Below are 13,988 nucleotides of genomic sequence, written 5' to 3' on the forward strand. Positions count from 1 at the left end.
TCCTTCACAAGTTTGCATGTGTAATAGATACCACATGAGTACTTGTTGGGTTTTTAAACTGTTTTCTTCCCTATTTCATGCTTTCTGAGACGTTTCACGTTCTGTGTATTTGATCTTTTCAACTACGGTGGAAGGTAGTAGGTGTTATTACCAATATTTTATCACTGAGAAAGATGAGACCAGAGCAGTTAGCTGACGTATGGTTTGTGTTCAGGGCGAGGAGAGGTTCCCGGTCTGCCTGCTTCTACTCCCCTGGACAGGTGGGTTCTTGCCAGGACAGCACAGTCTCTCTGCAGAAAAGAAAAGCTTCCCACAGAGATGACAAATGTGCCTCCAGCAGCTGGGTGGGAGGGGAAAGGCCGTCAAGGGTGCTCCCTAAGCCTTATAAAGCCAGCGGCTTAGGAGAGAGGCGTTCTGAAGGTTCCTGACAGCCATAAAATTCCAAACATGGAAATGATTGCTTTGTTATATAAAGCATTCGTTCCAGCATTAAATAATAAGCTCCTGACACCAAGAATGGAAACCGTCCCTGTTAGGCTGGTCTGTTTACTCGGCGCTTACCCAGCTGTGGAGGTGGCTCTGGGGCACATACTCCCCTCTTGGGGGTATTCCTGGCTCTGCGGGTTGTCCTATTCTGACTCGACACCCACAGGGCTCTGCAAATTCCTGTGGGGTCCAAGTTTGCCAGAATGAAGCCAGGATGGAAAAAGAGAGGAGCTGCAGTATCACCTCCCTTCTTGCATTTCCTAGGCTGGTTTTTCCTTCGCTTTTCTAAGACTCAGGTTGCCTGGAAACTCTGGACTACAATATAAGTAAGAAAAAGAATTCTTCCCAGGGTGGGGGCGGGGTGGGGAGAATGGTCTCTGTCTTAGTGAGATTCAGCTGTACATTGGGGGCTTTACTTGACTTGCATTTTCAGTTCAAATTTATGCCTTGGCTGTAAATCTCTCTTTCCTTTGTTACAGAACACATGAGAACTTTAATTTCTACTGTTGTAATTCTTGGTCTTATGGAACTTCTTTGTCCAAGAATAATAATATAAATAACATTTTTGACAAAGTAGAAAGTGTCTTAAAAAATCACTTTTATTTTCTCTTCACTGAAGTTACAAACGATTTGTGTGTTTACTTTTCTGTCATACATTCTTATTCCTAAAATGAAAGGAGAGTTAGATGGGTGTCTTGAGTATCAAATCATGGAAAATACACTCTTTGGAATTTTGTATGGGAAATTCTCAAGCAAGGGATCCTGTGGTCCATGTCCTTTAACGTCAACTGTTTGCTCCCTTTCAAGGAGCAAAATGTAGACGTAGCATGGGCGAAGTGGTCTACACGTTTGCTTGATAGTGTTCTTTTAGCTTACAGGTTGAAAGAATACTAATTAACCTGCTGTAAACCATGGAATAGTCTTTACAGATTGATAGGTTTTAATAAAGTCTTGCTTAGAAATGTGATGTGGAGTAGGGTTCCTCTCTCTCATAGCCTTTCTGCATTGAGTTTACAAAGTTTCATCCTGAAGACTGTGTGCTCATTACAGATCCAAAGTGAGGAGCAGAGGGGAGGAGCAGCCAAAGTTGGATGCTAAAGCATCCAACTTTAGCCTGAATGGATGTAAAGTGAGGAGAAACACTGTGTGTTTCCATGGTGATCCCATGGCACTGATTGTAGGTCAACCTCAGGAGGAAACCAAGGAGGGGCTCTGGGTGGATGGAGTTGTGTGTAAGCTAGCCAGCTTCTGTCTGTCCTACCCATCTTTCATCCATCTTCCTTCCTTCTATCAGTCATCTATCTGTCCTTTCAATTTATTCTTTATCTCCATTCATCTACCTCTCTATCTGTCTTACTATATTATCCTCATTGGTTGCTTCAGAACACAAGACCCCCCTACTTATATAAATTTGCAGTGAGTTTGACATAGATAGTCTGTTGGACCTCAGTCTACCTGATGCTAAAGTAGCTCCAGAGTTAAAAATAACTGGACTTTCTGCATGGAAAAGGAAACGCAGTGAGGACATTTTAGCCCTGATGTTTGGGGCGCCCGAGGAACCTGCTCCTGCCGCAGACGCTGGATCCTTTACGTAACACATGAGCCAGGCTGTTGTTTCACACACTTTGATAATGGAATAATCATCGATTTCCTTATGTCCTTTCCCCACATGGCCACTAAACAGTTAAATAATCACCAGGCATTTTCCCTGATTATGAATGCAGCATCTGTCCAGTCACTTATTTGAAGTCATTCTGTATGTTGGTGTCTGCTCCTCATTTGTGATGAACTCCATCAATACATAGTCCTGGTCTGTAAAACAGAGGGGTCATACTCGGTTCTGTAGGACACTGACCCGTGAAGGTGTCACAGCCTGGCTTTGAAGATAAACCACTCGTATATGTTACAAAAACAAACTGTAAGCAGCCATCTGAGGCCTCATGAGACTTGTGCAGAAATCTGTGTGGCCAGAGCGCAAGGCTGGGATGTCACTGAGACAGGGCAGGGGCTGGGGGCATGGAAACAGGCAGTGGGGTGCGCGGTTGTCCCTGAGGAGTGTGTCCGGGTCAGGCAGAGAGCTGGGAAGGACATCAGGTGGCAAGAATGCTGACCAGTGGTCACAGAGTGGAGGCTCGAGTGGAGACTCCAGGTGTGGCTTTCATGGGAAAAGTTTTGGACTTGGACAGAGGTGGTTTTCTTCTTAGATCTGGGGCCTTGGGCGAGAAACATAACCATTATCTGCACCTCAACTTCTTACCTGTAAAATCAGTTGTTATAAGGATTAAAAGAGATTATTTAGGACGCATAGGACAGGGCTGTGTAGTTAATACTCTGGCTATGCAGGCTGCACAGTGTGTGTTATGGTGCTTACCAGGGAGTATGGCTGTGGGCTGGTAAAACTTTATTTCCAAAAACAGCCCACAGGCTGGATTTGTAGTTTGCCAACCTGTGATTTAGATAAAATTCGTGGGGTGTGGAAGTTATTCAATAAATAGTGTCTCCCTTTCCCTCTTCTAGGTTTCGAGAGATGATAGCAGCCTGGGATTTCTGAGTCGTATCTGGAGGTTCTCCGAGCTGACTGCTTAGTGGCATGATTTAGTAGTGGAGCTGAAATAGAACACCTGCGTGGAGGTACTGACTCCGCCTCCCATCCAGCCTTTCTGAGTCTGTGGGGTCAGGAACCTGAGTGGACGCCCCTGTGAGGCCGACATTAACATCTCCCCTTTAAAGAGGAGCTGTGGCTTCATGCGGAAAGTGCCTGTGTTCCTTTAGGCCAGGATCTTAACAACTGGAGCTTTCCAAAGTAAGACCACATTTAAAAATGAGAGTGAATAGTGAGTGTCCTTTGAGGTTGGCTTCAAAGGAGGGACCCCCCCCCCAATACTTAAATGTTCATCTGAGAAATTTTTAAAACTTGAGCTGAACTTTGTCTTTTAATCTTTCTACTAGCTTAAATGGTTGATCCTGAGCCTTTACTATATGTCTGCCTTTACTAGTGGGATTTTTCTTTTCCTATAGATTCTTCTTGTTGTAGCCTTTTCTTTTCCACTTAGTAGAAGATCCTTTAACATTTCTTTTAGGGTAGGTTCAGTATTGATGAAGTCTTTTAGTTTTTGCTTGTCTGACAAGTTCTTTATCTCTTCTTCAATTCTGAATGGTAACCTTGCTGGGTAGAGTATCCTAGGTTGCAGGTTTTTACCTTTCAGCACTTTAAATGTGTCATGCCATTCCCTTCTAGCCTGTAATATTTCTGCTGAAAAATCAGCTGATAGCCTTATGGGGGTTCCCTTGAATATGACTCTTGTTTCTCTCTTGCTGCCATTAGAATCCTCTGTCTGTAACTTTTGCCATTTTAATTATCACATTTCTTGGTGTGGGTCTCTTTGAGTTCATCTTGTTTGGGATGGGACTCTCTGTGCTTCCTGTACCTGGATATCTGTTTCCTTCTTTAGGTTTGTAAAGTTTTCAGCCATAATTTCATCAAATACATTTTTACCCTCTTCTCTATCTCTTCTCCTTCTGGAACCTCATAATGTGGTTGTTAGTGTGCTTGACGTTGTCCCAGAGATCGTTTAAACTGTTCTCATTTTTAAATTTGCTTTTCTTTTTACTGTTCTTCTTGTGTGATTTCCATTATTCTATCTTCTAGATCACTTATGTGTTCTTCACTGTCACCTAATCTGCTTTTCCTTCCTTCTAGTGTGTTTTTCATTTCACTTATTGTATTCTTCAATTCTGACTGGTTCTTTTTTAAAAAAATATTTTCTAGTTTCTTACTAAAATTCTCACAATGTTCATCTATTCCTTTCCCAAGTTTAGTTAGCATCCTGATTACTAATGCTTTGAATTCTTTATCTGGTAAATTGTTTATTTTTGCTTCATTATCTGTTGTGAGCACAAGTCATGTCTTACCCCAGGGTGTGCTGGCAGCTCTCAACTTTTAGGAGGAGGGGCTGAAGATGGAGGGGTGAGGGCTGGAGCCAGGTGTGAGCTGGGCTTCCCCTCTGCTCGATGGCATCAACACCCTATCGGGGCCGGGCCAGGTCCCAAGTTGCTGGAGCAGAAGCCCTGAGGGTCAGGTCCAAGCCTGCTCCATTCCCTTTAAGTGTGTATTTTCCATGCTCCCTGCACGAGTCCCCTCGCCCCAGCAGTGCTGGAGCAAGAGGTGCCTGTGTGGGCTGTCAGTGGGGTTGGGGGGTTTGGCCGCTGACAGAGGTCAGGGCTGCTTCTGACTCGCCACCTTTGTAAGCGCTGCTAGTGGTTGCCACCACCCCACTCAGTCGCTGCTTTGGGTCTGAGCTGCTCTGAGTCTCACAGCTGGGCCCTCTCCCCATCATGAAGCAAGCGGGACTGGAGTGGTCGCTTGGCTCAGGCTATGGGAAACCAGCAGCTGCTGGAGCAGCCCTCACTCCGCCCTGCATGGGAGCAAGCCAGCGTGCACACTTCTCACCGTGGAGCCCAGGCTTCCCACAGCCCTCCTGTTAGTCCATGGGCCCTCCAGCCAGCCAAGGGCACTCATCTTCACCGTGTCAGACCCCAGGACCAGGGAGCCTGATCTGTGGCTGAAGCGCTCACTCCCCAGGGCAGATCTCTGCTCCTGTGATCTCCCTCTTCCTCTGAGTCCCCACCGTGGGGCACAGCTCCTCACCTGATCACTTCTCTTCTTACCCTATTCCATGTGGCTCTTTATTATAGCCCCAGTTGTACAGGAGTCTTTCTGCCAGTCTCCAGTTAGTTTTCAGTGAGAATTGTTCCACATGTAGATGTAGTTTAGATTTGTTCATGCGGGGAGGTGAGCTCCACATCTTCCTGCTCTGCCATCTTGAGCTCCTCCTCAAAACTTAAGCTGAACTTTGGGTGAAGAACAAGCTGGAAGGGGTTGGTTCATCAGGCTGGGATTTGATGGCAGGACTGTGCAGAGCAGCTGTGGGGTTGGCTGGGAAAGGGAGAGCACCGGGGGGAAACACCCGGTAAACAGTATGTGTCTACCCTGTGCTCAGGTGGCCTCCCAACAGGCCAGTATGTGCTTCTCCCACCAGCACACCCTCACACACATGCTCCTTTCCCTGTCGCATGCTTCTGTTTTCCTCTAGGCATCCCCTCGAGGAGCAAACTGGTTTTGAGTTTATAACATGCTGAGCAGCAGTACAATTAGCACAAAAAATGGCTCTCTCGTAGTTTATTATCTTCAAAGAGCGGTCAGTTTGTTTTAGCACCAAAAACACTCAATAGCCAGTAGCGGGATGTGGTTTCATATATTTGTGTTGTTTACAGCTCCATGTGCATAAACTAGTCATGTGTTTCGTGGGCTGGACAAGATTGCAGTGAGCTGTGAGGTGGTTGGGTCAGGGTGCCCTCTGGTTTGATCCGATGTAGCGAGCACCACCACCAGGAAAAGCAGACTTAGCGACTTGTGTGTGACTCATTATAACTTTTCATTTGTTTGCTGTATTTTTACTAAAACTTTAGTATTTAGCTCTTTCAGGAATGATGGCTTGGTCAGAATATTAGGAAAAAAATTAACAGTTTCAGAAAAATTCAAGGGCACAAATCAGCATTTTGGGTACGCTCGAACTTGTAATTGGGAAAGGCTGTTGCACGTCATAAAGGTTATTTGTCCCAGGTACTTGGCGCTTGGGGAAAATGCCAGCCTAGCAATGGCCCTTGAATCTCTGGCATCAGCAATTTAATTCCTGTTTTAGTGATAAGCTTCTTTCTCATATATTTTGGATTCCATAGGTCCTATGTTCTCTTGCTTTGTTTTATCTACTGTTTCATTTCGTCTTAGACACTTATTTTCAAAAATACGCTAGTATAGTCCTTGGGACCGACACGCCTGACAAGAAAAAAAATCTCATTAATGGAGGAAGATGCTAATCAGTGGTGGTTTTTTTTTTTTAACATCTTTATTGGAGTATAACTGTTTTACAATGGTGTGTTAGTTTCTGCTTTACAGCAAAGTGAGTCAGTTATACATATACATATGTTCCCATATCTCTTCCCTCTTGCGTCTCCCTCCCTCCCACCCCTCTAGGTGGTCACAAAGCACAGAGCTGATCTCCCTGTGCTATGTGGCTGCTTCCCACTAGCTATCTATTTTACATTTGGTAGTGTATGTGTTAGCATACGGTATTTGGTTTTCTCCTTCTGACTTACTTCACTCTGTATGACAGACTCCAGGTCAATCTACCTCACTACAAGTAACTCAGTTTCATTTCTTTTTATGGCTGAGTAGTATCCCATTGTATATATGTGCCACATCTTCTTTATCCATTCATCTGTTGATGGACACTTAGGTTGCTTCCATGTCCTGGCTATTGTAAATAGAGCTGCAGTGAACATTTTGGTACATGACTCTTTTTGAATTATGGTTTTCTCAGGGTATATGCCCAGTAGTGGGATTGCGGGGTCATATGGTAGTTCTATTTTTAGTTTTTTAAGGAACCTCCATACTGTTCTCCATAGTGGCTGTATCAATTTACCTTCCCACCAGCAGTGCAAGAGGGTTCCCTTTTCTCCACACCCTCTCCAGCATTTATTGTTTCTAGAGTTTTTGATGATGGCCATTCTGACCGGTGTGAGATGATATCTCAGTGCTGGTTTTGGCCAGCTCTCACTGGGGTAGACACCTGCAGAATCTGTTGTTGATTGAGTTAATGAGAGCCGTGTAGATTGGGGAGGTTTCCTGCCCCACAAATGTGAATAAGATTGCAAGAATCTAATTCTGGACCCCATCAGAACCAAAACCCTGTGAGAAGGGGCCGGGGACAAGCATGTGTGCGCGTAGTGAAAGATTTTATATAACTTAAATGAGTATTTGTGAGCAGAGGAAACGTCAAGGTGAATGATATGAAGTGCTTTCTCCTTAAATTATAAGGAAATAGAAGACACACACAGATGTGACTGTGTCTTCTCAGTTGAGTGTTCAGCTCTACCTGTGAAAGCATTCTGAACTTCCCTCTCCTTCTCTTACAGGTGACATCACACAAAAAGGATATGAAAAGAAGAGATCGAAATTGATTGGAGCCTACCTGCCCCAGCCTCCAAGTACGTAAACCTTGATGAGTAGCATAAAGCATCCCATTTTAAGAGTTAACTGCAACACGCGAGAGAACAGCTGAGCACAAGTCCTCCCTCAGTCCCCAGTCTGCATGCAGATCATGCCATTGAGGTGGCACTAGGCACATCCTACTCCTTTGTGTGATTGCAGGATATTTTGTGAATTTAGAAGATACATAAGACTTTTCTATAAATGTGCCTAATAAATTTAATAGGTTCTTTATTTATAGAGCCGCAGTAATATGTTTGATTATTTTAAAATGGCTATAATCATAAAAAATATGAGAGCATTTATGGTTTAAACATGACTTTTGTCTTAGTGAGTTAAATTTATTGATAATGGTTGAAATTAATCCAAGGTTTTTGTTGACGTCATTGGTGGGGGGTGGAGGGCCAATCTGGAAATCTAGAAAATGATGTAACATCCTGCCTGGTATTATAAAATCGTAAAGGTTGGTTGTTTTTTGAAACGTGATTGTCAGTGTTATGGATTCTTCCCCAAGTACAAATTCTGTTTAATTCCAGCGTTTTCACATGTGCAAGTGTGTAGAATTTCTGCCCTCGAGCTGGGTTCTGTACATTTCAGGGAAAGGAAGATGATACTGGGCTGCAGTTGTAACACTCCGTTCTGATGTAAGCTCAGTTCAGACCGAGGGCAACCTTGAGAATTTTCTGGGCATCAGGAAAGGCTTAAAGCTAACACAAGTCCTCCAGGAGGAAGGACAGCAACAGAAATGGACTCTCCAGTGTTCACTGTTGGAACAAATGTGAAGCTCTGCTGAGCCGCTTCTGCTAGAAGAGGTTCAAGTCTGCATGTGCAGGCCCAGCGCAGGCCCACCGGCTCTCCGTGCTGTGACACAGCCTCCAGTGCTGTGGGCACAGAAGGAGTGTCCCCACCTGTGGCTCACATTCCAGGACACTTAACTTGTGTGTTGAGTTTCTGCTGCTTTTTTAGCTTTGTTTGGTTTGGTGTGATTTCTTTCTTTTCTCAGTACTTAAGAAAGTTAACATAAAGATGACCGGCTGCGCAGGCCTGCCTTAGCTGACTTCCTGGGTTTTCCTGCTGTCTAGTCTGTAAAAGGAAGAAGCTCTGCACTGTCTGAGTGGATGGAAAATACGTGTGTTGTCTAGCTGACCCCATGTGTGAGAGGCTTCAGAGCACACGTGGGCAGACGACTAGATGTGGTCTCCCCACTTTCCTCCTCTCGTGCTCCAGCAGAGCTGTTGTGATGAATTCCTGTCTGCACGTGGCCTCTCCTGGTCTTGGAGGAAGGCTGGCGGGGAGACTGTAGGCCCTTTGGGTTGCTAGATTTTATTGTCCGTGCCTTACCAAACAAAAGTGAAACAGAAGCAGTTCTGCACCTTCCCAGAAGATGGCTCTGGAGCTGCGACAGTGCCAGGAACATGGCTGACCTGTGTTGCTGAGCACTGAGGGTGGCCCTGTGTGGCGTGGTCCCTTTGATGTTCTTTGTGCTGTTCTGCATGGGGTCGGCCGCTCTGCTCGGTGCTGTAACAAATTTAAAAAAAACTAAAGTTTGAATTAATTAGTTTTTTTTCAACTTGTTACAGCAGCGAATGGAGCTGCCGTGGTCCGGTGTAGACTGCAGCACAGTGAAGGAGCCCCGAGAAGAATGCTGCAGGCTGGCAACATCGGGGTGTGTGACATCCGAGACGCCGCGGTCAGAGAGCGGGCGGCCAGCACCGCAGGAAACCGGCCACTGTTTTACTTTCGTTTCGGTGAGCGCACTTAACTGAGAGAGAGAGAGAGAGAGACACACCCCACGGCAGGGCACGTTTGCAGTGGACTGTCCACCTAATGCCTTTCTAAACAGAAGTGAGGGCTCAGCCTTGGGGGAACATAGGAGGTCCTGTTTCTGAGCCCCTGTTCTCCATTTGAACTTGTGCGACTTATCGAGGCCACAGTGCTCCCTGGGCAAAGAGCTTGTCACAGACCCCGGACCATGATCATCCTGCTGACTCAGGGCCCAGTTTTGAGTGTTTTCTATTAAAATATAATACTCGGTTTTTACAACCATATTTTTGCATTTGGAGCACCACTTACAAAACACTTAAGAAAGAAAGAAAGAATGCATGACAGATCATACAGTTCTTCCTAAAATTGTTGATATTCCGCTAACCTTTGTCTCATAGCCAGAGACCTGGGTGAAGGATGAACTCTAATGAATCCTGGCCTCTGAGATCTGCTTCAGGGAGTAAGGTCTGTAGCTCCATGGTATTCCTATCTCCAGAGGGCAGTTATGGAGTTTTGAAATTGAAAAATTGAACCAGTTAATCATAGAGTGTATTCTTAGAGGTCGTGATCCTATTCAGAGGTCAAAATTATTTTAGTGAGCAATATTTTGAATATAAGAAGCCCAAAAAGACGAGTTCAGTGTACCTTTTAGTACAATAAGGAATAAGCATTTATAAGCTTCAGGGTTTTACCTCAAATAAAAGGCATTGTTTGAGAATCAGGTACAGACACTAAGCTGTTATGTCACAGTCGGCCTCCAGGATCTTAGAGGAGGGAACCCAGCCGGGTCTCTCCGCTGTGGCTCTGCCCTCCTCTCCATGCCAGCCTGCTGACTGGCGTGATGCATGTCTGTGTGGAGAAGAGCGGAGCGGTGGTAGGCGGGCGGTGGAGTTGGGCATTAGCTGCAGGGGCCCTGTCGCAATTTATGTATGCTTCACTGCTGCACCTGTGGATGTGTGAAGCTGTGAGAGCTGCTTCGGAACACTGCTCCCTGGCCCTTGTGTCCACGCCATTCCCACTGGGAAGGAGAAGGCAGGTTCACCCATGATGCTGGGATTGGGCGACCAGATGCCCAGGTAGTTTTGCAGTTCGTATTGCTGATCTGTATTTCTGAGAAGTTGCCCTGGATGAATGGTCACTCGTATAAGACTGTCTCTGGGAAGCAGTAAGGAGAGCATGTGGATCTAAATCAGAGAATTCTTTCTTGACTAGGTCAGTCTTAGACATGATTCTTTTGGTGTAGGATCTTTATGAGAAATATCTTGTTTTCCTTTTTAGTGACCCTTATCCTGCCATACACTTTTCTAAAAGTAGTTTGTGTTTTGATGAACTTTACTTCTTTTTTTTTTAGCATTATTTTTATTTATCAGAGAAAAAGTTAAGACTTCTCTAGAGGGACTTCCATGGTGGCGCAGTGGTTAAGAATCCGCCTGCCAGTGCAGGGGACATGGGTTCGAGCCCTGGTCCAGGAAGATCCCACATGCCACAGAGCAGCTAAGCCCGTGCAGCACAGCTACTGAGCCTGTGCTCTAGAGCCCATGCTCCACAACAAGAGAAGCCACCACAATGAGAAGCCTGCGCACCGCAACGAAGAGTAACCCCCATTCAACACAATTAGAGAAAGCCTGCACACAGCAACGAAGACCCAATGCAACCATAAATAAATAAATAAATTTATATATTAAAAAAATTTTTAAAGACTTCTCTAGAAAGTATTCTAAAGATATTTCAAAGATACTTTGGAGATTTGTTTGGGACACACGATTATGAGTTAGGATGGCTTCCACAGCCTTCAACAACAGCTGAGCACCCTAGTCTGAGCTCCCAAGCATTACCCCATCCCAGGCAAAGTGCTGGGGAAGCAGGTTTTTTCCTGGTTTTCTTCTCTGCACAGAAGTGAGTGACTGGGGAACCCAGTCAAAGATACGCTGTCTTCAGGGAGCACAGTGTTGAATGCTCACCTAAAGCTGGATGAGGGAAAGTGTGCCAGAGCTAGAAAGAAAAAAGAAAATTACGTATTTAATGAAGTAAGGGATCAGAATATATTGAAAATCATTATCAAAGAGAAAATATTATTCAGGAGAACTTGTTTGGTTCTAGTTCTCTTGCAGTTTTTCATTAGTCTCTGAAGCTATATGTTTTTCATTAGTCTCTGAACCTGATAAAATTTGTGAAAATAGAAGATAAAATCCACTCTCTACCACTCTCTCCAGGGATATCTTAATCACATGGTGTTAGCTTCTATGTGAGTCTTCACTGCTTTCATGACAAGGCGATGGTGATGTGAGGTCGTAACATTCCAACATTACCATAAATAGTGAAACCTTCCTTGACCAAATAGTCCCTCTGTTCTCATGATGCATGTATTGGCTAGATATTACTTTCCACGTGATTGGCATCAAATGTTTCTGAGTGGTGAGTGATTTATGAAGATCCAGTCTTCTCCAAGCCCAGCTCGCCTTTCCTCCAACAGCAAGCGGCTTGTGCTCAGTTACAAGGACTTACTGTGACTGTGTAGTTGTGAAAATCTTGGTGAATTCGGCTACCCTGACCAGAGGGCAAGTCTGTCTGTTTCCTTCCTGCTCTCTGGGGATCGGCTGTGGGATCCACGTGAACAGCCTCCTCAGAGAGGAGCCTCTCTTGGTTAGGGCAAGTTTATTGTCCACTTTTGCTCTTCTGGAGAAGGCAGACGGCCCCACCCAGAGTGCAGACTCGTCTGCATCAGAAGGGCTTCACGGATAGCAGCCTGACTTCTCTTCACCTCCTCCAGCCTACATCCAATGTCACAATGCATGTGAGGCATTCTGTACATGCTTGTGCCCTCTGCCTGTACCTGTGCATCTTTTAAAGCTCAGTGCAGTGTCACTTCGACAAGGATTTCTTCCCTGATCCCTGGGGTTAGGACAGGCCATTGTGTTTTATATTCTCCAGAAAATGAAGTTTACTGGCACTGCTGTGGTTGATCGGTTCTGCTTCTTCACATTAACAACTGCTCTGCTTCTCTGGTGCCAGGTGCACAATTTGGTCTATATTTTCATCCTGCCACAGAGTTTGTCTCCCAAAGTGCAGCCCTCACTTCCCTGGGGACAGCAGTGTGTTGCCTATATGACCTGGGTTGTAGGGACACAGAGCTGGTCCTGGGGGACTTCTTCGGCCATGCCATCTGTTCATGATGGATGGGGTGTAGCCTGCAAGGTTAAATGCCAGAAAAGGAGAAATATGAGTAGTTAAATCAGGGTGGCCTGTGACTTCGCATGAATTCTTTCCAGACTCAGTTGCTACAGGAAATGAACTTTCATCACCTAAAGGTAAATGACCTGTATCCTAGGTAAGCCCTGGTCATGATCTTGATACACAGCTTGCTACTCTCAGTTGTCTAAGAAGTATTCTTATTTTATCACACACAGCTGGTCATTATTGATGGGTTTCTTATTCTTTTTGGTGGCATGAACCAATCAGGTTCCTCCCCCAGACGCCAGTAGTTAACAGGGAACAGCTGAGCCTCTACGGAAGGCAGAGCTGGGCATGGAACAGTGAGAGTGGTGTCTACTTTGGATCTGGCTCATATGGGTTTTTGTGGACAATCTATAAGGAAAACGCAGAAATCTGAAGCCCTGATCCTGACCATATACTCTCATTGCCTCCGAACTTACCTACTGAGCAAAGCCAAGTGCTGGGATGTGCGGATGAGACACAAATGCACGATAGTAGGGGCTCTCGTGAAACCCTGAACTCCAGGTCATCTATACTTTTCCAGGCATGAGTCCCTACGAAAATTCAAACATGAATAGGAAAATGGTTAGCAAATTTATACTGATTTATTGCAAGGCTTCATGCTAATGGAGGGTAAGGTAGACACAAGAGTGACAGTAATGTAAGAATCAGGCCAGTATGGTCGGGGAGATGTTACAGTGCTGATGGTGAAATTTCTGTCTATTTTGTGCTGTTCTCATTTGCGTCAGTATGAAGTGAAAGTAGTAAATTTCTCACCTGTACTACAGTTGTACTGTTTATTTTCCGGCAAACTCCTTGATGGCACTTATGTTAGAAATAAGTGCTGTTGCATGAAGGAAAGTATAATTAGGTGCTAGAAGAGAATGGGACAATTCAAAAATCGTTTTTGTACAAACTTGAAATATGGAAAAATCCTTGTCAGTTTTACCAACTGCCTAAAGCATGTTTTCACTTACGTGAGAGCCCTTTGGGTGCCTGGTGAGGTCGAGGGACCCTGAGATCCACGAATGCTGTGTGCAGGGAGCAGAGAGCCTTGAGTCACGGTGAGGGTCCTGGGAGTAGCAGTCACTCCTGTATTAATGTGTCCATGTCTGCACCCCAACACATGTGGGAACCGAGGTTCAGAGGCTGAGCTCTTTGTCCCATTATGCAATTAGTAAAAATAAGACCAGAATTTGAATGAAGATGTTTGTTTTATATACATTTTTATGCAGGTTATCTTGTACACATCCTTCATGATTTCTTTTTTTTGTTTGTTTGTTTGCCGTACGCGAGCCCCTCCCCATTGTGGCCTCTCCCGCTGCGGAGCACAGGCTCTGGACATGCAGGCTCAGTGGCCATGGACCACGGGCCCAGCCGCTCCGCGGCATGCGAGATCCTCCCGGACCGGGGCACGAACCCATGTCCCCTGCATCGGCAGGCGGGCTCTCAACCACTGCGCCACCAGGGTAGCCCC

At 45.3% G+C, this 13,988-nt stretch overlaps 1 protein-coding gene across 4 annotated transcripts in view; it reads left to right on the plus strand.

The window, feature by feature from the left end:
- Positions 1–13,988, plus strand: part of DIP2C (disco interacting protein 2 homolog C) — a 340,053-nt gene that overhangs the window by 174,474 nt on the left and 151,591 nt on the right. For 2 of the 4 annotated variants that reach the window (XM_028494871.2, XM_055087862.1), the window contains exons 2-3: positions 7,462–7,533; positions 9,115–9,282. In XM_028494871.2, coding sequence (XP_028350672.1) covers positions 7,462–7,533; positions 9,115–9,282 — 240 coding nt within the window. Of the gene's footprint in view, positions 1–3,003; positions 3,118–7,461; positions 7,534–9,114; positions 9,283–13,988 lie in introns of all 4 variants that reach the window. The other 2 variants (XM_028494873.2, XM_028494872.2) reach the window with 2 other exon arrangements.

Source organism: Physeter macrocephalus, chromosome 11 (genome assembly GCF_002837175.3).
Source record: "Physeter macrocephalus isolate SW-GA chromosome 11, ASM283717v5, whole genome shotgun sequence".
In the NCBI taxonomy this organism is placed as follows: domain Eukaryota; kingdom Metazoa; phylum Chordata; class Mammalia; order Artiodactyla; family Physeteridae; genus Physeter; species Physeter macrocephalus.